Source organism: Poecilia formosa, unplaced genomic scaffold, assembly GCF_000485575.1.
Source record: "Poecilia formosa unplaced genomic scaffold, Poecilia_formosa-5.1.2 Scaffold666, whole genome shotgun sequence".
NCBI classification, from domain to species: Eukaryota; Metazoa; Chordata; class Actinopteri; order Cyprinodontiformes; family Poeciliidae; genus Poecilia; species Poecilia formosa.
The window spans coordinates 114,656-140,192 of NW_006800605.1; the positions used below are offsets into that span (position 1 = coordinate 114,656).

Below are 25,537 nucleotides of genomic sequence, written 5' to 3' on the forward strand. Positions count from 1 at the left end.
ATATATATATATATATATATATATTGTTAAAGAAGATGTTTTTAGGTCTTCTTCATGAAACAAAGCAACTTAAAGTTAGTTCAAGTTGTGTCTTAATGAGATAAAAATGACTCTTACTGAAGATATGAGAAGGAACAGCACATTTTAGATGATCAAAATCAAAGTAGAAGAAGGCTCTGATGGTACATTTGTGCCAGGGGACCCGAATAGCCTGCTAATATCTTACAGAGCTTTCTGCTCTGACATTATCTAAGCTGTTGGATTTCTCTATAATGGAATGGAAAAAGTTCAGTAGAGAAAATGAGGATTGGGAAACTGAGTTAGGCTTTAACAACTCATTTTAACATGCCCTGTCTGAGCCAATGTTTTTTTAAATTCTGGAAATAAGCAAGAGGCGTGCATTAAGATAGACAATTTTATATTAAATTGTTGCCTTTTATGTTTTGTTCTTGTTGTCAGTTCAAATTTGTTTTGGTGCACACTGACTGATTGCATCCCATTTGCAGAATCAACATTGTCAAATATTTTGATCCATTCAAGTTATTTGAAAGTAATTTAGAACTCAAAATAACATTTAATAGCTTCCGAAATGATGTGTGGGCCAGTTAAATATTTGCACATTTTATCCCATTAATAGTTTAATGTTTTATTTCATCTGGTTTCAGCTTTGTTTCTTCATTATCATAGATTTCTCAATTTAGTTGTTTTTTTCCTTGGTCCCTTTTTTTTCTGTTAGCTTCAACTTGTATTATATGATTACTACAGTCATGATTAAGAAATTAGCAGAAGAAAGAAGTTGCCTAAAACTCTGCTCTCTGATCCTTGGTATTATGGTGGTTGTTAAGATTTTAATTTGTTAAACAAGGCTTTACAAATGGATCATAAGCAGACTGATATTGAGGACTTAAAGGTAGTCATAAATGTATGTTGTCAAAATAAAATTGTTGACAATAAAGATCACAAATCCTCAACAAGTCACAATATTATCAGAGAGAATAAATAAAAATAGAAACAAGCAACATGAGCAGCTGTATGGGAACTTTGTAATAAACAGGATGATTTGGAAATAAAAAAAAACATACAAAAAGCTTTTCCTCTTGCTTTAAAATAGCACTTTGCTTTAAATATTGTAAAATTTAAACAGTGTGGTCAAAGGAAGCTGCAGCAGCCAAATTAGCCTCTCTTTCACTGTAAAGGTTGTTAAAGATATTTAGATTATGAGGGAATCAACTGAATTGATCGGGACTCTGATCCTATCCAAAGTGTGTCCAGAGAAAAGCGACACCACAATCTGATAATGGACCAAAGTAAAACATTACAATCAGGTATTCCATTCTATAACATGAATGGAAAGAGAGACCCAAAATAGACAAAAATAAAATTTTTCAATCAGCTGAAAATCCTCTGAACATTCATTTTATATTCTGTTTTGAATGAGTTAGAGAATGAGTTATTGTGCATTCAGAACTAAAACCAGTTGACCAAAGGTAGCAGGAGTTCTGATTTGGTTGCTAGGTAACTAGCTGGGTTTTGCTGGGTTGCTAGGTAACGGGCTGGCTACACTGAGTTTACTAGGGGAGGGGCAGCGCCTGCTGATTTGTGACATTACATTTTTGAAATGGGTATTTTTTCCACATGAAAACAAAAATTAATTTAATGTTAAAAAAATGTTGTTTTTTTTTTAGTTTTTTTCTTTTTTAGTTTTTGAGTTGTTTTTAGGAGCAGTCAAGACCAAAATGGAAGCATAAAATTAAACAAAATGTGAATTTTTCATATTAGATCCCTTTTAATGATTTTATTCTCATTCATTTTTATAATGAATGAGAAAGGAATGCTTCAGATTCCTTTCTATGAAGCATGCCATTAGGTAATAATATATTTTCAACTAATAAGACTGATACAAATTACATATGATTTACAACAGCTCAATTTAATAAATTCACCATTTAGTGAGAGCCTATTCTTACTTTTCTATGCATATTTACACATATCTTGGATTTTCTCTTCTAGATATTTGCTCTGAGTTAATTATAGAGTTATCTTTGTTATCAGTCTGGTTGTTTTTGCCTCAGCAGCCCTGCAGTTTTGTTAACTAAAACTTATTAATGTCATCATCCACCTTCCTCTAGAGCTGTACCTGCCTTTCTCATCAGCACCACTTCAGATGACACTTTCTAAAAACACTGCTGCATGACACCAATAGTCTTACAACAACCCACTCTCCCAGAAGTGCCTTTGAATTGCTTCTTATTCTCATATGTATGTGCCTCACTTATAGGCCGGAATACATTTCTTTAAAGAAAATGACACTTCCAGCTGTTTTCTCAGTGGAAGCCTATGGCAAAGACATTGTGTGTGTGTGTGTGTGTGTTTTTTCCAGCACATAGCTTGAGCAGTTTTGCTGACATGATGAAAGGAGCTTCAGGCAAAGCATATTCTAACCAAAGGAAGATATTTTATTAGGAAAATGTGTGAAAGATTTCCCTGCCAGCATAAAAATCTACTCTAAAAAAATCAACAGTGGTTCTTTGCTTTCATGTGCTTTTGGACCTCAACAGTTTCTACGTGCGAAAGAAAATGTAAGAACACCTACAAGTTTCTGCTGAATAGTCAGTGACACTTAAAAACTTCAGAAACACTTATACACGGATTGATAAGATCATAATCGTGCCTCTCCATTTGCTTCTGTTCACAGTGCTAGTAAGCCCTTCTGACCTAATTTCTCTAGCTGGAGTGAGATAAAATAAAGCATTTAATTCAGATGTCTGGAGCTAACAGAATAGATGCTGACAAATGGGGGAAGCACTTGTCAGTCCATTAAAGTTTAATTTAAAAACGGTGTTAACGTTTAGATGGGTTTCAAGATGATGGAGGAGGATTTGCTTCAGAGATTCTTATCACTTCTGCTGTTTGGACTTTTGATTACACGGCTAAAGACGTTTCCGCTGAATAGACAGCATTAGTGATGACAGTGTAAGTGAATAGATATGCTAAATTTTGCTTTATAGCCTAAATTTATGGTAACTGACCACACTTTACCTCAGACCTCTTTTTGTTTTTAGAATAATTTAAATAATTTCTGGAACAACTGCATCTATAAGTTTGTAGACAGTCCCGTAAACCCTAAATTCAGTTTAGTGTGATTTATTTCCTAATTTGTTTGAAGTTCATCCAAAAATCAACTATGTTAAGCGTGCTTTAAATGTATTATCAAATCTACATGAGCAATCTGATAATATAGTTAACAACAAAGCAGCAGATGTATGTAGCTTTTAGCACCAACTTCTGTATCATCCTATTTCACATTTGTTTTTTTTCTTTGGTGATCATTTTGTGATGGTTTCTTCGTGTGTAAAGCTGATAACACTTTCCAGCTTTATCTCTTCATCCACCCAATTAGGTACAATTTTTTTTCCCCCATTTTCTAAAGGAAAATCTGATGATTGGTTCAATTTCAAAGGCCGAAAGTAGAGCTGCAGTAATTACAGTTATCTGGTCAGATTCAGATTTCCTAAAGCTCAATCCTGCTGATTCTGACTCGTCTCCAACATCTGTAATCAGCAGCGGGGAGGAGCAGGGATCTGACAATAGACCTCTCCACTTCATGCTAAATTGTACTGCAGGAAGACATTGAACCCTCATACCTATTGATCCATCACATGTGACTGTGTACATGAACGTGTATATGCATTATTGATTAATACCTTAGTCTTTGAAATCACCAGCAAGAGAGTGAAAATAGTTGCAGCGCAAGAAAAACCACTGATTTTCCCATTTTTAAAAATAAATTACATCTTTGAAAGACAATTTTTATTTTTAAAAGATTATATAATTTACTAAAACCAGGTGAAGCTGTCAATGACATCTGTACACTTGTAAAAAAAAACAAAAAAACATTTAATCCTCAGAAGAAGAGGAAATAAGAGAGATCTGAAAGCACTATTGTTCTTAACATTGTTTTTCCAAGCATTGATTGGTTAAGAGGTGGTGCATTCACAGTCTCGATCTCTGATCTGGAAACCTTAGAGTCCCAGCATAACAGAGTGAGAAACACATGCAAATAGTGAGTCAGGTTTGTGATACAAAAACATCTTGAACTAAAGATGAAATTACTCATCCAGCTCTGCAGGACAGGTCTCAATATTCATGACCTCATTTTATTACTTGGAACTTTTGAAACAAAAAGGAAAAAAGCTGTTTTGGTCCTTCAGAAAATTTATTTTGTACAACATAAGCCCATCTGAAATTAAATTGAAGTGCTCCAAAAAATGAGGAAAGAGACAACAGATTGCCATATAAAAATAGTAAAACGGATATACACGGACAGAAAACATACTAGTGTAAAAGAAAAGAAAGCATGAATAACAATGAAATAAACTAAGACTTCACAAACAAGGTCAAGACTGTGACCTTGTGAGTGTATGTTTTGATTTTGGTTCAGGGTTTAGTCACTAAATACTGATAAAATCACTGATAAAAATCCCGTAGCGCTTCACAAGGAGAGTGTAAAGTTAAAGGTTATTCAAATTAGACATTTTAAAAAGACAAAGAGTGTATCAAATGATGGAAATAATTATAAATAATCGCATGAATATTAAAAATCATCCAAAAAAGATAGATTGTTTAAAGTCCAAGATAATATAAAAAGAAAGGAAGCTCATTACATGGTTAAAGTTCAGCTTTCCCCTATTTTTTTTTATATCTGATCCTTGGAACTATGAGCAAAATTTGGCTTAATCATGTCAGTGCTTGAGTTGAAGTATCTAGCTTTAGTAATTATTTAGGACAGAGCTTTGTTGGAGGCCCTTGAAAATTAAAGTCAAGATTGTAAAATATGTCCTAAAATGAGTTTGTAACCAGACATTTCCATCTGTGTGGAGCATGAGAATAAATTGTTGGTGAAATAAACAATAAGTCTTAGTTATACAAAGAATTATGGTTCAAATCTTAAACAAAAAATGTTGCCTTTGTGAATTTAGTTGGGAAGTTATGCCTGTTTAAGCTGTGAGTTGTTTATTTTACAGCAAAGAAGTGACTACACCTGGTGACTTTATATAACATACAACTATGAAGCATGGGAACTTCTTTACAGACATAATATACATGAGATCCTGGAGCATCCATGTGCTTTGATGGGTAGTAAAAGTGTGGAAATTGCTGTTTCTGCTGAAATGTGACTTGCATCAGAGCTGCTGCATAGGAAGTATGTTTGTCACGTTGGCTGAGTGTGTAATAATTATATGTCAGCATACCATCATTATGTGGGATTATATATACAGCCTTACTGTCTCCGGAGCACTCTAGTACACTTTGTATCTGTTTTCTTGTGACATGAAGGAAATGCAGTGTGAAATCTGAGCTGGGAGTTGCATCGAGTAAAAAAAATAAATCCACTGAGTCACATCTTGTTTTGTACTTTCAGGTGTTCCTGCTGTGTTTGTCGCAATCTGGGCGATCGTCAGGGCAACGCTGGCAGACGCAAGGTGCACATACACAAATTGCATGAGTATTTATTTTGTCATTATTTGCATATTTTTGTCTTTGTCAAAATGAAAAGAGAAAAGACTGAACAATTAATTGCAATCAATGCAACAAGACAACCCATCTATTAGCAAGTATGAAAGAGACAAAAGGCGACAGCACAATTACAGTCTAATTCATGTGACATTTGAGTCACCCGTGAAATCCAATTATACTCGCTTAATTTAATATGCAACACCGTTATGAACAAAACTAGACACACAATGCAACAGGTGGAGGCACTGGAAATAATTGCTGTGGAAAGATAAAGTTAAATCTTAGTACTTCTTCCATCAAATGTTTTGAGCTACAGTTGATGAAAAGAACATCCTTTCTACTGTTATTTACAGGGGAGAAATTATCCTGCCTTGGCAATGTGAGTGCTTTTCAAAGACCGTTCCTTTTCTCTTCATTGAAACACACACACACACACACACACACACACACACAAAAAAATCAAGAATCTGAGAGAAATTTCTGTCAAAAAGAAAGGAAATACTTTAGATAGGAAAAAGAAAATACTGAAAAGTTGAGTTTGGATCTGATATACGGAACCAATTCACTACAAAGCGCTACCCACCTGCTTACTGACACTCACTGGTAAAGATCTGCAAGAAGTCTTTCATTGAAAATAAATCTTTTATTGCGTTAACACACACACACACAGACCCACACGCACAGGCACACACACAAAGTTCAGAAAAATTCAACATTTAATTTATCATGAAAGCCAGTGTGTCATTTTTAACTTTTATTGATTTTGATTAATAATTAACCCAAATAAACTGAAGAGGAAAACCATTGTACCATCGCACATCAATCAGATGAATGTAACTTTATTTCCCACATTAATAAAAATGTTAATGTGGGACTGTGGTCGCTGTAAATAAAATATGAACAATTCACCTTGTGTAGCATGAATGCACAATCTCATAACTTCCTCCTGGTCATTATGGGCCTCAATGGTGCATCTCCTTGTGCGCAACCAAGTGTCTGCAGAGGCAGTTGTCATGAGTGTTTTGCCTCCATCAGATGACTTTTTATGGGGACTGTGATGTTGGTCTAAACCTCCCAAATAGTGGAAAGCATTGACCATGGTGTCCAGGTCTGAGAAGGTGCTCAGATGCTCTCATGTAAATTATTCTTTTGATTTTAGTAACCTGTATTATGTGCATGAAGCTGAAAATGTCTGTGCATCTGCCCCTAGTGTTCAGGGGTGTCAATTGTACTCAGTCAAAATGGCAGATGGCCTTTTGAATTTCCCCTCACTGTTTTCAAAAACTAGATAAAGACGGTTAATATTTGGTTAATGTGACCTCCGATATGGAAAAATATTGACCATTCATTTCAAGTCCAATCTTCAGGAACAATTTTTTTTTCTTCTTCTTCTTCTTTTATGGTGGTTGGCAAGTGACATATTGATGTGCATTACCACCATCTACTGTCCAGGAACTACTATGCTACAACTTTTTGAAGTGTCCCTTCTCCAGCACACCTGGATCAAATGAATGGCTGATTAGTAGGTCTGATTAGTAGCTCATTGGCAGAGCTGAATGCCAATGAGAGGACCAAGTGAGTCGCTACAGGGTTGCATTTAAATGTTGTGTGATAGTAGCTCTAGAGAACTGGATTTGGGCATTCCTGCTTTAGATAATCCTGCCCTGTACTTGATTGCTTCTCTTCGGTTCTCTGTGAAGGTTTTCTATAAGACTTAGGTCTGAGGACAGAAACATCCCCTGGAAAAAAGATTGATTTAGTCCGTTGAACCATATTTTTTTCTGTTGATTTGGGCATACTCTTTGAGCCAACGCCACCAAATATTTGTCTATAATTTCTTGAGATTTTAAACAGTTGATTATGCAATGTACTCTTATCTGTATGCAGTTGAAAAAGAAAAAAGCCCTCTAAATCAGAGATCCTCTGCTGTACTAATTAGTCGGCATGAAGTGCTTTTCACATTTGTGCCTTTTGCTTTGCAGCAGACCAAACTGAAACGTTTGTGGCCAAAAATTCATATCTCAACATGTTTTTAGTCTTTTTACTCACAACAGACCAGATTGTTTTGTTTCAGTTAACTCAGCATGTTTGCACTGAATTTATTGGATAGAGAAGGTTTGGCATGTCCCCAAACAACCAGACAATCTCCCCTGTGCATAATCGCAAAATATATTTTAAATCCTAACATCTCTCCAATGTCGCATATTTACCTTCGGTAATTAAAAAAGGCATGGATTTATAAAACAGTTTAAAGATTTCTCAGAAAAATCAAAAGTGTGAAACTTGAGTATAAATACAAATTGCAGTTAAGAAAAGTGTTGCTTTAGCTGGTCTGTCTAAATTGCCCCTGGGAGTGAGAGTATGTTTGTTTGCCCTGCGTCTCTCTGCATTGCCCTGCGGTGTAATGTCAGCCTACCTTGGGTGATCCATGTCTTTCGCCCAAAGACTGCTGGAGATGAGCACCAGCTTCCTTGGGTCCCTGCAAAGAAAAGTGGGTTTGGATGGATGAATGAAATTTTGAGGGATGAATCTGATTAAACATTTTCTCTCCCTGCTGAATAAATCGAAAGGTTGCATGTTTCTAAATTTGTCTGTGTGAAATAATGCTGCTGATATAAAAGAGGAACTGATTATAAGGGTATTTACACATCTTTGTCATTCATGTCAATATGTGTTGCAGACACTGTATTGTCAGGTCCAGTGGATTTATATCTGGTACACTTATCTGATAGATAATTAAATAACTTTTTCATAGTATATAACCAAAACAAAATATCATTTTAACCTTTACGTCAAAGTTATTTCAAAGCTTAATTGTTTTCTTTTTATTTCATCATCAGGTGCTGGGAGTTGAGTGCTGGTAACATCAAATGGATTTACCAGGTTCCCATCTTGACAGCAATTGGGGTAAGTGTGAACAGCATTCATTTTTAAAAGGCATATGTTTGTCAGTTTTGTATGTAAAGGGGAAGAAAAAAAGGAGAGAAGATGGATTTGTTAGCCTGCAACATACATTCCACAAAGGTTAAAATTTGAAATATTGATTTCTCTGATCAGAAAAAAAATTCAACCATTCACTCATATATCCTCACAGAAGCCAAACCAGTCACTGACACTCCCTAAAATGGTAACATGTGACCTTTTTGTTGCCCTTCAAAGTTTAAAGTGGCATTTAAAGTGAAGGTCAGTATTGTAGAACTTGACAAAGATGATCTCTTATAATTGCAACTTGATTATTTTATAGATGACAATTCTTGAAGCGCTTCAAGAAATCGAAGGAGTCCATCTCAAGTTTGTCATTTTGCCCTCATCCACAGGTTCTCCCTGAAGTCCCTTGAGAAAATACAACATTTCTGTCCTAATTTTCTCTTATTAATAAATGTTTGAGGTTTTAAATAATTTTTTCTCCCACAATTCTGGTACTAAACTTTTCAGTAATTAACACGTTCTAAATTTTAAGCGTAATTATTTAATTTAATTTTTTTTACATACAAATGTCCAGAACTGGAACCTTTTAATTGTGTTTCTGGTACACCTATAAATCTGATGCACATTTGACACCTGATAACATCAGTGGACTATTTTGTTTTGTTTCAGAAAACAATGTGATGGGACTCTGGAAAAGACTATTGTTGTTTGCAAGTTGTGCTAAAAGGAGTTAGTGTGTCACTGAAGATATTCAAGCCTAAAACAAAACTAAATGCAAAATATGCTATGGAAGCACAAACGTCCCCGACGCTAATGTCAGCATCCACAGTCCACATATCTAAAGAAGCATTTTTCTGAAATATCTGATGATTGAATAACCTAAATAATGTCCAGTACTTAAAAGTCTGATGAGCTACATTTGTGGTTATGAAATAATTAACCCTAAGACGAGCTTCTCTGTAGAGTTTGTTGAACATATTTATAATGATCTGTGGTTTTTCTAAAAGGACAACAAGAGTTTAATTATGCAGCAAAGAAATTTGGGAAAATTGGTAATTAGAAAGATTGGCTCAGACTGCCTTTTCTGTCATTTGGAGAATTTTTTCCAAACTTACTTTTTTCTTTTTTTCAAGATTTTTTTTTTTTTATTATTTCCAATAAATGTTGATATACATATAAAGGGTGTGTAAGAGATTATAAAGAATGTTTCCTCATGCATTATCCTACTGTCAAGGCCACTTTATACATCCTTGTATAATTAAGTTTCCATCAATTTGCAACTGTAAAAATCTCCTGTTGATTCTAATCAGTTGCTGCTTTTTATTAGCATATCCTGCTTCATTTAACTGATTTTTTTCACCCTGAAGACTCGTTAAGAAAGCGGACATGCTGGAAATGGACTACATCTCACTATAATCATTAGAAATCTGCTCCAGTAATCTTTGCTCATTGACACAGGAAATGTCTTATTATAAACCACCAAAGTGTATGACACTGGGTGAAAGGGCCATTAATAACATTGTGGTGTAGCTATAAGCACGATCACAGAAAAGCAGATTTTTGCTTCAAACAAGTGACTTGTTTTTATTCCAAGTGGTGCATTTTGTCCCTCGTGCTTGAATCTATTTTCTCTCGGTGCTCCCGTTTCCTCCCACAGTTCCGAAACCTACATGCTGAATTCTTTGGGGATTGCAAATTTGCCACAGCATGGATGTGTCTCTCTGATAAACCAACTGCTCTTATATAGCACATTTTATACAGTTTACCATTAATCCATTCACACACACACGCGCTTTCATCCCTTCTTTGTGTGTTGACTGTATTTGCACATTATCTTTGAGGTTTAGTGTCTTGCCCAAGGACACTTGAACATGTGAAACAGCTGGGGACTGAACTGCCACTCTTTTTTTTTATTAACAAACGTTTTGAGCTGGTGACCGACAGCTGAGCCTGCAAGCTGCCAAAAAGAGTATTTGGCTCTATTCTATGATAATACTTACAAAATGTCTATAAAGATGAAAGTTAAATAACTACTTTGAATTCAATTCTCTCAGCACATATGGTTAATTAGCCTGGCACAAAGCTTCAAAAGGAAAACCTCAATGTAGGTTATTCTAATTAGGAAGCTGTGACTGGGCCATTGACTGGATTAGTATGGCTATCTATGTAGTGTTTATGTTGTTGAAGAACAAACAAATGTATCTAGGAAATTTCTTGCCTCCAACACATTCCTCTTTGCCACATGGATTTATCGTTTAACCATCAGAGGTAGAGTCAAAGGTTTTCGTTTCAGCAGGAGAACTCAAATCTGTCCTTTGAAGACATTTTCTGATCAGAAGAGATCAATCGTTCATTTTTGGACAGATTTTTAACAAATTGTAATCCCAGAAACCAATACTCTCATCCAGCTACTTCATGCATGTTTTGTGGCTGTGCAATAAATTCATATTGTGTGACTTATATTTTCAACATATTATACAAGCTGAAACAATATTCCTATGCTAGAGGTTGAACTGGAGCTTTTGCTTCTATGCTTATCATTTACATCAGTTGATGGAGACTTGAGCTAACCAATAAAAAAAAAAAAACTTAAAGGTTGTCAGGTGATGCCAACTTCATTTTGAAATGAGAACTATTTCTTTGTCATTTGTTGTATTATAATAATTCTACATTGGGGGGAAAAAAAATGGTTCTGATTAGTCACTGGAGGCCCAAACAAAGGTAAAGTGAAGCTTTATATTCTTTGTCAAGTTATGTTATTCACATTTGTCTGTACAAAGCGAAAGAATTAATTAGCATTTTTATTCTTATATTTCAGTTTCCTTGATCTTAAAATAATACTGATGGTAATGAGCAGTAACTGAGTAGAAATTGCACTTCGTCCGTCCGTATGATTAGCAGCCTTTAAAATGACAAGGGTTTATTAGAGGTACAGCTCCTTGCACCGCATTAAGTAGAATGTCAGTAAAACTTTTATTCTGGTGTATAATCTTCACAGAGGAGGAGATTTGTTTGACCTCCATTTGATTTACATAATCACATCTTTAGAACATTTTTTCTAAAAAAAAAAAAAAGAAAATCTAATCACTCTTATTTCTTAGTTTGTGTCCCTAACATTTACGTCACAATTCAAAACGTTTTCTATTTTTTCTTCTCCCTTTTCAGCTCAACTTTATTTTGTTTGTGAACATTGTGCGAGTGCTGGCCACCAAGATTCGAGAGACAAACGCAGGGAGATACGACACCAGGAAGCAGTACAGGTTTGTATTAAATTGACAAAAATTAGCTTATAAAACTTGCATTGTGTTGTATATCTGTACATTCGCTGTATGCACTTACACAAAAGTACTTCTAGAAAGGGAAATGTGATTTTTTCAAAAAAAAAAAAAAATTTCCTAAGAGGTATCAGAAGATGTCACTGTTATGTTTTTTTTTTGTTTGTTTTTTTCATTTTGTTTTTTTAAATATAAGGTGAACAAAATAATTTTGTGATTCTTGAAACTAACTCTTAATGCTAGGGATATTCCAATCAAGGCTTTTAGTTCCTAGTACCTAGTCTTCTGAATGAATGTGAGTGACACTCTGCATTTTTAACTAAAATGATACTTTTTGAAATGATCTGCATCTTTGAGTAAATGAAAGATATAGTTTGCTTTTTCTTAAAGAGAAAACTGTTGGCACTCGGTGCAGAAAAGAGCAGCAACATTTCTAACCTGAGTGTTTCTTTGTGACAGACCCTTTATTGATTATGCATTCCTCTCTGTTAAGCTTTTCTATAATCACTTTATACTGATGAAATTTGCCCCAAACATGGAAACTTATTCAGTTTTTGCAGCCCAATTTTGTTGTTGCTGGAGTCTCCACGTCGACAGAGACAAACTTGGTACATTCTGTCCAAGATTTTTCTCCTGGAAAGAGACAGTCTTTTTTTAAACGAGTGATTTTGCCAGTAGATGTGATTTAAAAAAACAAAAAGTTACGTTTTGCATCACATTTGCAGCAGTTAATAAGTTTAGTCAAGATTTCTAGCTCACCTGTTCAGTGCAATTGAACATGTGAATGAGAGCAGTTGTTTTGGGTGAACGGAACTAAACGGATGTAAATAAGCTGACAAAGGTGGTGTGTGATGTTTCAGTGGAAATCATCTTACATCACCATAAATGCATGAGGCCTTTAATCCTTCATTCAGCTCTCTGGGGTAGTTTGTTTTGGACCTTGGGACCTTTGCTGAATGTCTTCCCTCTTACTATTTGCAAAAATAGGCAGTGACTTTTATCCTATTTAAAAAATGTCTCTGACCTACTGAAAATACAGACACTAGCAATGAGTTTAGACCAGAGATTCCCAAATTGTGGTGCGCGCACCCTAGGGGGGCGCCGTGCCATTGCAGGGGGTGCGCGGGAAGCCGTCTGGATGAAAAAAAAAAAAAAACATGAACGCTGTATGCGCTCGATTTTTACCTTACAATGGCCAACTCTGTTATTCCTATGTCAATTTGATACAGTAGGGGCTTCTGCATTTCCCATATCTGTGTCCTCTGTCACTTTTATCAGCAGTTAAAACTGTTGAATCGGTTGTTAACGTGTCGTAACCTGTTTTTCCGAGCCGCCTTTCAACGCAACATGAGCACTACGACGCTCAGTGAAGGAGACCTGCTGCTGCTGTGCAGAGCTACGCAGGTGTGTTAGGATCATGGCAGCAAACCAGAAAAACACAAAGAACTTTTCACAGTTTTCCCTCCAAACTAACCGACTGAGTTGAGTAAAGCTGTTGGATGCAGGTAATGTTAGCTAAAAGATGACCAGCTAATATCAATACAGTACCTTAAGCTTAACAAGTAGCCTGTAAGCTACCGATGTTGTTGACTATGTACATTCATTTTGCCCCCCAAAAAAGATAAAATGATCCCCCCCCTCCCACCCCTTCGCTAATCCATAGGGGGGGCAGAAATAGTTTGGAGACCAAACAATGAACTATTTATTTTTTTTTGCCATAATCTGACACTTGTGACTGTAAGGGGACATTCTTAGTTGCAGCAACTTTCCGTAATTGTCACAAGGAAGAAAAAAATACATATTTCTTAGGATATTTATTTAAAACCTCTCACATTTGTGAGAGGTTCCTCAGTTACATGGAACAGTGTTGTCAATCAAAGAGTGCCTTACAATATTTATAACAAAATAACTAATTAAAATACTTCAAAAATCTGTACCTTGTCTTTACACAGATTACATAGCTTGTCAAAAAAAAAAAAATTACTTGTGCTGCAGCAAAGTCCTCTGTTTAAATCTTAACTGGGCCTTTCTGTGTGAAGATTGCATGTTCTGCTTTGAGATGTGCTATAATTTGAGATGGATGTTACAATCAAGTTGGCCTAATTTTATTGACTGAACAATCTTTTTGTTCAGTCAATTTTATTGAGTGTGATCCCAAGGAAGGAAGTTGTTTCACCTTTACGTTAGAGCACAGAATTAAGTTTTGTCAAGCTAATTTTGACTTTGTGGTTGAAAGTTGAAACTAGCTCTCATTACGTGAGCTATGCGTACACACACACACACACACACACACAAACGCGCATTTCTACATCTGTAATTATCTGTATTTTCCCTCCCCTGCTGGTGCTGGCGTCAGCATGTCAGATAAAAACATAAAAATTATAGCGTATCAACCAAGAGGAGTCCCGTTTTGAATGCTGCAGACATTTTATGTAGCTGAGATGACAATTTCAGAATAAATGGTTGTGATCAGGGGCGACGAACTGGGGACCATATAAACATGTCAAATGCAATGGATGTCATTGTTTCTAAAAAAGAAGTGAAGTGATTAAAGCAAAAGTAACTGATAGTTAAACCTACTCGGCAATCCAATAGGAAAGTACTTGCAAATCAAACCCACAACTTCAGATGTAAAGACTTCATGTATTTTTTGAATGCGTCACCAGTTGGATCATTTGAGTAATAAAAGTGGATTAAAATGTGGTGACTGATGGGCAAAAGGTTACTTATGAATCCAAAGACTCACCAGGCACATTTAGAGGCAAAATCAAAGCCGAGTGATGATGATAATGTTCAGTTGCTTGTTGCATCAATCACAGCTGTTTATACTTTTATCCAATGCATTTCTTGAAAGTCACCATATTTCCTTTTTCATATTTTTATCCCTTCATATAACAATCTTTAACAGACAAACATTTCATTTCTATCAAAAGGAAGATTTTAAATTAAACTAGCTGCTCTCGCTGCACTCCCACTAATGTCACTAATATATTTTTCTATTCTGGATGATGGGGAGAAAAAAGACTTTATTGGATTGATTCTATGATGAAGATAGCAGCTTCTCATCTAGCATCAGAGCATTACAGTTTTATCTCATTTTGCAGGTTTAAAGGCAACAATCCTATTTTATTGGTACATCACAGTCCCTCATAAACTTATGACATAGCTCTGTGCTTGTTTTATCTTCTGTGATGTTTTGGATCAGAATCAGTATTTATTTTTTTTAACCTTTAGGTCAAACATAGCATGACAGCTGGTAGTGCACCAGGAAGCTTGTAGAATGACTTTGCCAAACTAAGTTTCAAGAAATCTGTGAGGATGAGAGATGAATATTAATGCACATGAGGGAGGCAGGTTGTTTGAGTTACCCTTGTTTGCTTGCTAGGCTCATTTGTTTCAATTGAAAAGGGGAGTAAATCACAGTCTACCTCTTATTTCTGTGTTGTTAGTTTCTGTCTGCAGGGATTAGAAATAAAACAAAACGTGAAAATGAATGAGTTCATAGTTCTAAGAGTTTTTTTTAAACCATGCACTAATCAAAACTTGAAAATAGAGCAAATAATCAAACTAAGTACAAAGACTATCCACCTACATGTTCTTAAAGTTCCTATAGTACTTGGATTTATTAGGCCAAACCAAACACTTTATTGATTTGGATTTATTTCTAACCTCATGTAGGACTTGAATACTAAACTGGTATTATGCTTTGGAAAAATGGAGACCAGCGTATTTGCTAGACACATAAAGATTCAGTCTTCAACACTGAGACTAATTCTTAATTTTTAAAATGACTTTTACCACCTTCCTAACTCTATGTAAAACATATTATATAAATTACTTATCAAGTCTATTTCTGTTAACTATTATGATTTTCTGCTAATAGCTAATGGACAATGTGACATTTTTGTTAATGTCCAGTAATGCTGTGTCTCCACATATGTTGAATGTCCATATTTTAACTCCCATCATATAAATGCTTAACTTCTGATTTTAAAATATCAGAAGTAGTTAAAGTAGTTAAAATAACACCTCATGATTCTGATACCTAAAAACTAGAAATAATTTTGTTTATACTCGCTGAGAAAAGGAAAAGTTGCAGAGGAAAAAGTGCGTGTGTAAGCATCGGGTTTCAACTATAAATATTGTTTTTGCTTCTACAGAAAATTGGCAAAGTCCACCTTTGTGCTGGTGCTGGTGTTTGGCATCCACTACATCATCTTCGTCGGACTGCCTCACACATTCGAAGGACCAAGTTGGGAGATTCGCATGTATTGTGAGCTATTCTTCAACTCCTTTCAGGTACTTTCTGCTTGCGTTTCAGTTATGCAACATTAGCAAAAAAGGGGGAAAAAAATCCCCAAAAAAGAAAAGTCCTGGGTAGCATTTCTTTGCAAAATCAGGGCACGGAACGAAGCAGTGCTCCAGCAGAGCTTCCTGCACTGATGTCTTATTATTTTTTATGTTCTTTTTACCAGCATCAGCTTGTACCGCTCTACTTAATTTACTTTACGTGTCCCTAGCTTTTTGTTTTATTGTTTAAATAACTCGTGATTGCACTTCTTGAGACCTCTCCGTTACTGTGACACCTAAAGATGAATGCTCACACTTTTTCTCACTTCCCTGACACTCTGGAGTTAGTTTCTACTGTAGGTTATTTGTTTTCTGAACCAAGTGTCTATGTAATGTATATATTCCCAGGTGGAGGATTCAGGAACAGATGACTGCTTCATTTGTTCTGTAGCTGCGCTGATGTTGTACACGGTTAAGACTCAATTATACACAGAACAACAGTGGTTAAATGCTGCAGGCATAATGTTGTTCTGCAGAACTCTGATTATGTCAAGTTCAGACTTCTCCATTTGTTTAATTATTTCTTAGTTTGTGACGTTAATCAGCAGGTGTCCTAGATGTTTCCAGTTCACACAGACTTATAAGACTTAGCACAATTAAAATGGCTCAGAAATAAAATATCTCCAGCTGCTCCTCAATTTAATACTTCTGACTTTTTTTTTTACTATACTATGGAATGTAATAGTGATGAATCATATTTTTGCTCTTGGTCACATTTACTTTGCAGTTCTAGATTAAATATGGTGGGATCGGTTTTGTTACAGCAAGAAATCACAAGCAGATGAGTTTGGATTACAAAAATGGTAAATTAAACTTTTCGACTTCTGATAGGAAACTGATTGTTTCCTTTCAGCATGAATGAAAATGAGTCTGAGAGTGAAAAACAACTACTCAAAAGTAGTTTGTTTATATGAAATTGGTCAAACTGTGGGAAAAAATAAGACAAAAATTTAACTTTTGGAAACAACATGATGCACAATTTTATTATTTGTGACAAAATGTGAAAAGGTTCAAAGGGTATGAATATTTTTGTTGTTACAGAATAATGTTTAAAGTTAGGATCGCTGATTTTCACTAACTTATTTGCTGACAAAACCATTCAGGCATACAAAGTCCAGCATCTACACAATATTTTCTGCTTTGCAGATAATGCATGACTTGGATATAAAATCCCCTGTGAAAATAGACAAGAGCATTCAGTAGTCCTGTCATTTCACACAGTAGAGACTTTTTATACTCTGTGGATCACTTCATAATAATCATAGAATCCCTTCTGCTTATTAAGCGAACAAAGCACTGTTCTGTCAGAAAACGGCAAAGGGAAAAGTGTTTGATTATTGTTAACTGTTTGCAAGATCACACAAAAAGACAAACAATCTTTATGAAAGGAGCTGCAGAGAAATGACCAAAGATCACACACTGAGATCTGTGTTGTTCCTGGTTTTTAGTAACCTTTGCATTTCCACTTCATGCAGTGGGAGGAATCCAAAATTATCCTGTATGAATTACTCTGGGTGATTGTCAATGTCAGAGTTATTACTTCACTTTAATATGCAGGGAAGAAGCATGGTAATGAGGTTGAATCCCTTTCATAATTAAGCTCACCCTAAGTTGAATGAGTAATTCTGTGTGTTAGAATCAGTGCTGCCTTTATTTTAGGCCATGTTATCACTTTCTTTTTGAACAGTAAAACCTTAATTACATGTGTAGAGAAAATATTTCAGACTAAAACATGTTATTGCTGAAACGATGAGCCTACTTGAAAGAGTAACCTATAATGACAAGCTTTCCACTGCAGTTCTCCAGGAGTTCATCAGTTTAACAGAAAATATTCTGACCAACATTGAAAATAAAAATCAAATCCTGAGCTGGGCAATTAATTTAACCTTGTTTCTTTTTAGTTACACAATGACATAAGAGTAAATTTGTGATGAAGTGACATTTACCCGAGACTTACCTGGTTATTTAATATTTGGACACTGGAACAACTGGGCAGAATCATGTTTTAAATCTTTCAGATCTGGTCAAAAGATGTTACACTAATCAAAGGTTGATGAATTCAAAACAGTTAAAATTGTTTGCTTTGCTCCATTGGACAGTTAGACTTGTCCCTCAGCAGATTTAAATAGTGTACCTTCATTCTAGCCAACATTATAAACTGATGGGCAGCAAATTCATTCGCCCAAGCATGATATGCAATTTTTTTTTGCATTTGACATGGTTGTGGTGGCCCTGACTCAGGAGTGTTTTGTGATGGAGAAATGCTCGCAGTGTTCAGAATTCATAGAAGCATTTTTAGCTGCAAACACTATAGTCAAAAATCCCCACAAACCCAGTTCATTCACTGCTTCAGGTACAAAATAACATCTACACACCAAAGCACATCAGATGTCAACTTGACATTAATTTATTTCTTCAACAGAACGAATATTTGGGGAATTATTTATGTGTATCATCACACTTTGTGACATTTTAAAGTCCCAATGTAACATTGGATATGCTATGTGTGTCACTGAATCTCTTCTGATGATTAATTAAAAAGACTTCTGACAGGATGTCAATAAATTAGTTGCAGTGGATATGTTCATTTTCATTCTTAAATGGATTTAAGCAGCTGCTTTTCCCTCTAACTATCAATAATGTTACAGTGCTGTGGAAAAATATGGCTCCCTTTTACAGATTTCTAGTTTTTCTCATTTGTTGCACTTGGATGTGGCAGATTATCAGGCAAATACCACCTTGTAGGCCTTTTTTTTTTTTTAAGTTGACTTCATGTGAAAAAGTAATTTCCCCTATTTATGCTTGGAACTAAAGTAGCTTATGAGATAAAAAAAAAAAACAAACAAACAAACAAACAAAACAAAAAAAAGATCCTGGCATTTATCAGTAAGGATAGGTGACAGTCATCTCTAAGGCTTTGGGACTCCAGTACAATTAAATCCATTTTCCACAAATGGAAGAAACATGAAACAATGATGAACCGTCACAGTAAGTGAAAAACTACAAAACGTTTTTGAATACATGTTTATGATGCCCAAGAACTTGGGGGAAATATTCTGTAGACTGACGAGACAATGGTGGATTTTTTTGGAATGTGTGTCCTTTAAATCTGACTTAAAACTAACCAACAGTAAGACATGGTGGTGGCAGTGTCATGGTTTGGGTTTGCTTTGCCACTTCAGGACCTCGACTAATTCTAATCATTACCAGGAATTTCTTCAAATGCAACTTCTTAAGCTAAAACATACTTGGATTATGGACCAAATTTGCAGCTGAATGTTTGAAAAACAAGCTAAGATTTTATAGTGGCCTAGTCAAAGTCCAAACAAAAATCAGATTGAGATTTTTGTTTGTTGTTGATGTTGTAAAATGACCTTAAATGGGCTCAAAACAATCAATCTAATAAAGGTGAATTAAAACTATTCTGCAAAAGTGGGTCAAAAATGACATGAAACAACAACCAGTTATCACAAAAACTTGTCAGCTTGCTGGCAAGCAGCTTTGAGGTTTAGAGGGAATTTTGTTAATTTAAGGAGTCATTGTGTTTTGAGACCTTTTAGTCCACTTTATATTGTCTGTTTAATTGCTTTCTTGATTCTGCAGGTCATCAGTATTCAGTACTGATAATGAAATTGAACTCGGCTGTCCAAAAATGTGGTTAATCAGAGAACAATATATATTTATAATTTAACAAGGTTAGGTAATTTAGGATGTTATTCACCTCTTAATGAATAAAATCATTTTTGAAAACCTCAGGTTGTTTTTGTTACTCCAGTTATTCAAGGATTTTTGTTTTGAAAAAGTATGTTCGTCATATTTAATTGGCGTCAGAATTCATTAGATCAGAGTGACCAAAGTGGGTTAAAGATGGATGAGCTGAAGAATCATCTTTGCGCTGCAGCAGCAGTAGATAAAAATATCCTTTCATATTGATGAGGCGTGAAACTGAAAATAAAGCTTTGCCACAGAAATTATGACTCACGCGGATGTATAATTACTGTGTAGGTAGATTTTTCCAAAACCAAGTTTAAAAAAGTGGATTTTTTTTTTCTTGATTCCTTAATGAGAGAGGTTACCCTTTTATTGCATTTACTTGAAATGCATAAATCATGAATAATCATTCCACAATTTACATAGCAGATGGCAGGTGCAGCGGTCTTCCTGACGGAAACAGAAATTAAATAAATTGAGAGGGATGGAACCTTTCTATTCCCCTTAGCCATTAAGTCACATCAGTGAAGGTTGATGGGATTTCTGCTTTTGTGACACTGCCAAGTGAATTTGATGTGGACGCTATTCTTGCATTTATGATGGTATCCTGAGACAAAAATGCTATTTTGTTGCACAATAAAGATCAAAATTAGTCTGCCACCTGATGAGACAAATAACACACTGACCTGCAGCTTATGAAGCTTATTGGCTAAAAGGTAGAAGTGCAAAACATTTTAAAGTCTAAATGAAAATTAACTTGCACAAAGGGAGAGTTCTTACAATAAAGATGATAAAAACAAAGACTTAGAAATGGAGAGTGAAGCTTTGTATGCTGGTCCATTTGGTGCCTATAGTTGCTTATTTCCTAGTCAGTGTTGCAATGGAGACTATATATGTGTGTGTTATAGGATGAGATTATTATTACTTCTATTATTAAGCATGTTCTTAGGCAAGGGGATAAAAACAGACAATCACGACGGAGCCATACTAAGAAAAAAACAACAATAATGAGAATAAAGTGGTGTGAGAATAGAGTGAAGTCATTATAGTGCAAGAATAAAGTTGAAATTATATGAGAATATTGTCATAATAATATGATAGTCATATTACGAGAATATTACCAGTAAAGTTATAATATTTTCACTTTATTCTCACAATAGTATGATGCTTTTCTAATAGTTGTATGACTTTATTTTCATAATTTTATTTTTTTAATTTTCTTAGCATGGCCCTAATAATCTGTTGCAGACAAAAATCCATGTCTATAGAAAAACAAACTAAAAAAAACTGTTTGCAATCTCCACAAAGTCCAATGGACACGGTGTTTTCTTCAGCAGGGTTGAGGAAGCTGGTCATGGATGAGTGGACAATGACTGGAGCTGAAAATATGGAAATTATGAAACACTTTTGAGCGGCATCACAATCATACAGACAGTTACCGTAGAATGTGTTATGTGTTAAAATGGCCCAATCAAAATTCAAAAGAAAATCAACAAAAAAAATTGGATGTTCACAGATTTTATCAGTCCTGTCTCAAAGAAAAGGTGCAGTTTTCTGTCTCTCGATCTGCAAAATTGGTGCAGACGTGTCCCCAAACACCAACTTTGTGTAGGTCTATCGTATATATTGCCAATTAAAATTTGTAGGTTTTGCTGTAATAATTTTTCCAAATACTTTCTTGTCTTCACCATGAAAAGGTATTTTGGTCTAACTTTGTGCATTTTTCCTATTTTTTTCCCCCAATATTAGATTATTTGCTCCATGAAGAAGGTCATATGTCTGTGATGTGATGTTTGAAACAACTTCAATTTTCACAGGGATCATACTTTTAATTTGTTCCTGTCATGATTTGAATGAACACACAGCGAAGCATGGAAGAACAAATCTCAATCTAGCTTCCTTCTATTTATTGTACCAAGAGAAGCAAATGGGCAGTAGCTGGTCATTTTAGGCCTTTCTTGGCATCATTCCGTTTCTCTGATGCCCTCAGATGGAACATGTGATTATAATTATAGTGTAATCCATTTTGCCCTGAGTTACCAATATGCTTTTTTTTTTTTTTTTCCCCAGGGCTTCTTTGTGTCCATTATCTATTGCTATTGCAACGGAGAGGTGAGTTGATATTTTTTCTGTAAGTGCAGCTATTGGAGAGAAAATGCTAAAAGCAAATATAGATATAGCAGTGTAGATTTATAGATTGCTAAAATGGCTTAAATTACAACAATTACAAAAGCAACAAACCCATTTTGACATGTTTCAGTAAAATTATAAGCTTTTATCTTAATGTTTAACCTATGTTTCTTATTACTGAAAACTCTTCGTTCAGCTAAAAAGGAATATAAAAACAAAAACAATTATTTTAAACCAGGAAAAAAATGTATATTTCATAAACCTCATCTTGGGTTAAAATGGTTGGTCCTTGAATTGTTTCACAATGTTAAAAATATTCAACATGCTTGAAAAAAGTAAGTGCAGAAACTACTAAACTCAAACTAACACTGATGGAACAATCTCCACATAAAATATTTCAATACAAATAAGTGAACATATGACTCCTTGTCACATTTTGTGACCAAAAAGTTAAGTCCTGTAAATGAATGTGTTTATATGGATATAATTTGGTCCACATGCAGACCAGAGATCAGCCTCTAAGAGTTTTATTTCACGAGGAGATGACATATCAAGAACAAACACCTGAAAGCTTGAGCAGTGCCACTGTAAATATAGCAATGTATTTTAGGCAGGTGTTGGAGAATCTGACAATCAAAAGTTATGTGCAACTCCCCAACATGTCTCTTATGTCACAACAGAAAACCAGACAAAGGTCCGACAGTCATTGTCAGGCCAATATAACAACTTTAATTTAACATGCATACACATATTTAGATTTTTTTTCTTTTTAATTTTTTATCTCCTCTAAAGTGTATCTATTTAATTTTAATATCTGTACATCGGGAGTTTGTGAAACCAAGCTTATGGGCTCAAACTTGCCAGTAAAGCTGAACATTTCAGTGGTTTTATGCACACAAGGTTTTTCTCCGTCTTTTAACCCCTCAGGAGTTTCTGGAGAAAAATCTCAGTGTACTTCTCCAAAGCAGGGTTAGATGGGTTAAGAACATTGCTGTGTCCCTGTAAAATATCACCTTAAAGGTGAAATAAAGTCAAATTAGAAGTCAAATTCTCCTAAAATATACATTTTTCGGTTTCTTGCAGGTTCAGACAGAAATAAAGAAAACGTGGACACGCTGGAACCTCTCCTTTGAGTGGGAGGGCCCGGTGGTCTGCGGTCGCTACCGTTACGGCTCCGTGGTCGTAGGTCTCAACAACAACAGCACCAGCAGTCAGTCCCACCTGGCCGGCGGAGGCCTTTCCACGCGCTCCACCACCCTCGCTTCGAGTCGAGCTTATCGAAGCACGGGCGCGCCCTCCATCAACGTGCATGCCACCCTTCCGGGTTATGTGATGACAAACTCTGATCCCTCCATACCTGAAGAGCTGGAGGACAGCGGCCCCAAAAGAGTGGATGATATCTCACTGAAGGAAAACCTGCCTGTACTGAATATAAGTGCAACTGCTGAGGATGAGGAGGAAACGCTGTAGCTGGCAAAGAATGCAAAAAGCGCCCGATTAAATTTTCTATCGATGGAGCCGTGGGACTCATTATTTCCTTGTGTAATTTAAATTCTGACAAAGGTAGCTAACACAAACAACTAAAAACGAGGGAGCATTGTGAACTCTACATGGATTAGTCGATACTGAAGAAGTTCCAATGCCCAACACGATTCATGAGTTTTTATATGGCTGAAAGGACTGATCAAAAGCTTTTTTTTTTATTCTAGAGAGAGACTCAACGAGACACTCCAATCAAGTTTATACCTGGATTTAAAGAAATCATTGAACCCAAGCTGTGACTCTGGTGCAGGTGTTAAAAGCAAGCATATTCATTTTATACGTTTAACTTTAACTTTAATATCCAACTGCAACAACTCATGCTGCACTGGTATGAAGGGCTTTTGGGGCTGTGATATTGCATCTGTTAAAAATAATCTGGATGAGAGGATTGAGATGACAAGAGCCCTTATTTTTGTCATGAAGGAAACTCCATTTATCCAACTGCCTCTGGAGGCCACTCAATAGACGAGTCCTTAAAAAACAAGACGCAAGCTCCTGCATACAAATACTGAAGTTAGAAACACTTATCTAAAAAAAGTTGTGGAAGCTCCTTCCTTTTCTTGCTGCTAACTGGTGTGCACCTTTAATTAGGATCACATCTGAAACTAAATGTGAAGCTCCAATCAGAAGAAGCACAGATTATTGTTTACATAAAACAGGGTGTTCGTAAGATGGCAGTGACGGCACAGGTAGCATGACGGATGTAAAAACAAGTTATTGCTTGGAATGTTGTATTAATGAAACTTTTGTTTTTACAAAGAAAAAAAATTATATTTTAACCTCTAAAGATTTAGTGTGTGCTATATTTCTCCATTACCTCCATTAACAGAGAATAAAATCTTAAAATGTTTTGTGTTGGGTCCAGATAAACTTCTCCATGCAATGTATTTTATGTTATGTTTTACCCTAGTACACATTTGAATCACTCTGTTACCTACCTTGCTCTTTTGACTGTTGTATAAAATTAAGAGCGTTTTTCAGGAAGTGAATTGGATATTTTAAAAGTCCTGCTGCATCTTTGAAGTACATACTGTTGTTGATGTGCCCCTGTTCTGAAAGGTGAATGTTTGCTGGGATAAAGTCTGTGAAAATTGCAGTTTCTGCTGCACAAATCAAAATCAAATCAAATTTTATTTGTATAGCACATTTCAGCAGCAAGGCATTTCAAAGTGCTTTACATAATTAAAATAAGGTCTTGGTATGTTACTTTTGCTGTGATGTCATTGTCTGCTTTTATTTACTTTTTCTTTCACATACTGTTTAATGGTCTTGGCGCATTGGGGAAATTCCAGTGCTCTTATAGTCCCCAAAGAAGGTTGGATAGTTGGAAAAATAACTCGGGAAGTGAGATACAGATCAGTTTCACTTTCAGTTTCAAGCATGCAGCATGCTAAGGTGAGTGGATCTTCACCATTGCAGATGGTAAAGTTTGGTTAATTGATGTTATTATTGGATCATTTGAGTCAAAGTTGTGTTGATCGGTTTTAGTGCCTCAAATGTGCAGAATTACTACGTACATGGAGAAAGGCAAGCTGTGTTCATGCAGCTGAATTTCTTATGTCTAAATTGATTTGATGCAGTCAGCTTGTGATCAAATTGTTTGTCCTACTGTGTTGAAGGGTATTAAAAAAACATTATTCCATATAGACTTGTTTTCCTGTGCCATTAAAGTGAAAAGCAGAAAGGAGAAGCTATGTGACAGGGGTTGGAAACTATTTTTAATTTTAAAAAAAAAGGTTCCAAAGATTATTTATTGGTTTTCAAGTTATGGAAAAGTCACTCATACCAAAGACAAAAGGGAAAATTCAAAATATTAGTGAATTTAGAAACCTTCCTTCATTCTTAACTTGTTATAGTTCTGGATAATTTTAAATAACGAAATTAAACCACCAATAATGTTGTGGTTTAACAAAGAAAGAGAACACTACAAGGTAGCACTGTACAGAAAGTTAAGGAAACTCATTGACATGCCTATGTATCCAGAAGAAAATTTAAACACATATACATGTCACAAAATGCAAAAACTCCCTCCGTTTTGTACCTGATTATTCCTGGCGACTGTGGTCACAAAAATTTTAACATAT

The 25,537-nt window shown here is 35.4% G+C and overlaps 1 protein-coding gene across 1 annotated transcript in view; it reads left to right on the forward strand.

The window, feature by feature from the left end:
- Nucleotides 1-25,252, forward strand: part of pth2ra (parathyroid hormone 2 receptor a) — a 50,323-nt gene extending 25,071 nt beyond the window's left edge. The window contains exons 8-13 of the mRNA XM_016666139.1: nucleotides 5,399-5,483; nucleotides 8,358-8,424; nucleotides 11,611-11,705; nucleotides 15,881-16,019; nucleotides 21,852-21,893; nucleotides 22,995-25,252. Coding sequence (XP_016521625.1) covers nucleotides 5,399-5,483; nucleotides 8,358-8,424; nucleotides 11,611-11,705; nucleotides 15,881-16,019; nucleotides 21,852-21,893; nucleotides 22,995-23,381 — 815 coding nt within the window. The 3' untranslated portion in view covers nucleotides 23,382-25,252. The remainder of the gene's footprint in view (nucleotides 1-5,398; nucleotides 5,484-8,357; nucleotides 8,425-11,610; nucleotides 11,706-15,880; nucleotides 16,020-21,851; nucleotides 21,894-22,994) is intronic.
- The last annotated feature ends 285 nt before the right edge of the window (nucleotides 25,253-25,537 follow it).